The following is a 1,314-nucleotide window of genomic DNA, read 5'->3' as shown; positions in this document are numbered from 1 at the left end:
TGCAAATTCTTATAACTCAACAAACTTAATAGGTATGGTATCATTTCTTCAGCATCTGCATCTGTATGATGTGATTTTTTTTTTCTGTACCCAAAATTTCAAGCAACATGACCCCCCTCCCCACTGAAGATACAAAACCACGCGTACAAACCCTGTAACTCTCATGTTCATCATGAAACAAGTCCAGATGGACTATAAGTATCTAATTTCTATTCTGACACGTCCTTTGGTGCTCTTACCTTGCTGCTACTCGGTGTGCTGGCTTCAGAACCACCCTCCTGTGCAGAATCTGAACCTACGTCCGCCATTTTGAACTTAGTGTGGGCGACAAGGGAGTTTGTAGTATACCCTATACATGGTATACTTCAATCCTATTATTGTACGCGTAAAAATCACCTTATGGCCAATTTTATCCATTACATTCACGTAGAAATTATTTTGAATACTTGCATGACCCATATCTTTGGCGAAATTTTGATAGAATTGTAGGTGTAATCAAGGAGGATTGTAAACCTTCATACACAGCCTCCTTATGACGCAGTGCATGTTGGGTAGGAGTATTTTGTCTATGTGGCTGACAGGTGAACAGTGTTGTTTATTACTGTAAAAACGAAAATGTTCGCGATGCTCTTATGTTCGCGGGCTTCTCTTGACCACTTAGAAAACATTTTTTTTGTCTCGTTCCCTCTCAACTAACTTATTTCAAACGCGAAGTCAAACATCGAAAACTTTGTATTATTTTCTCCCCCATTCTGAAATTAAATCCCCGTGAACACTTCCCCTCTTACAGTATTTACCTCAACGGTAAGAGCAATGATTCTACATAAATAACCGTTATTGTATTACAGACGACACTTTTCAATAGTATTTAACTTCTATTTGGATGTTCGGTCGGCCGGTTGTTTGCAACGTTACGTGATCTTAAATTCTGCAGGTGGTAGCCTTTATCCCGAGTCCAAGCAGATGTGAAGTAGCAGTTGGGCTTTTTAGCAGTGTTTTTGTAATATTTTGGCTTGATTTTTTACGTAATTTGCAGCTAATAGACTACAAGATGCGTTTAGAAAATTAGAAGAAACGTACACTGAAATGCCGATAAATGATAAATACATTGCATGTTAAAAAGAAACGCGACTGTTACACCTGGAATTTGTTTGTTTGTTTGTTTGTTTTCAAACGCCTCAGCAGTTAAGGGTCAGTTCCAGTTTACCCCTTTTATCGCAACCGAGCAGAGTGTAATTTTCCCGACTCTCATTTCTCAAAATCGTTACCACGTATTACCTTCCTCACGATTGAGATCTATCATGATCGGGTCTG

The 1,314-nt window shown here is 38.9% G+C and overlaps 1 protein-coding gene across 2 annotated transcripts in view; it reads right to left on the bottom strand.

Moving 5' to 3' along the window:
• LOC118432703 (sorting nexin-4-like) overlaps nt 1-422 on the bottom strand; it is a 15,147-nt gene extending 14,725 nt beyond the window's left edge. For both annotated transcript variants that reach the window (XM_035844318.1, XM_035844319.1), the window contains exon 1: nt 240-422. In XM_035844318.1, coding sequence (XP_035700211.1) covers nt 240-308 — 69 coding nt within the window. In that variant the 5' untranslated portion in view covers nt 309-422. The remainder of the gene's footprint in view (nt 1-239) is intronic.
• Nucleotides 423-1,314: the final 892 nt, after the last annotated feature.

The sequence above is a fragment of the Branchiostoma floridae genome, chromosome 16, assembly GCF_000003815.2.
Source record: "Branchiostoma floridae strain S238N-H82 chromosome 16, Bfl_VNyyK, whole genome shotgun sequence".
In the NCBI taxonomy this organism is placed as follows: domain Eukaryota; kingdom Metazoa; phylum Chordata; class Leptocardii; order Amphioxiformes; family Branchiostomatidae; genus Branchiostoma; species Branchiostoma floridae.
This window is presented reverse-complemented; position numbering and strand designations above follow the sequence as displayed.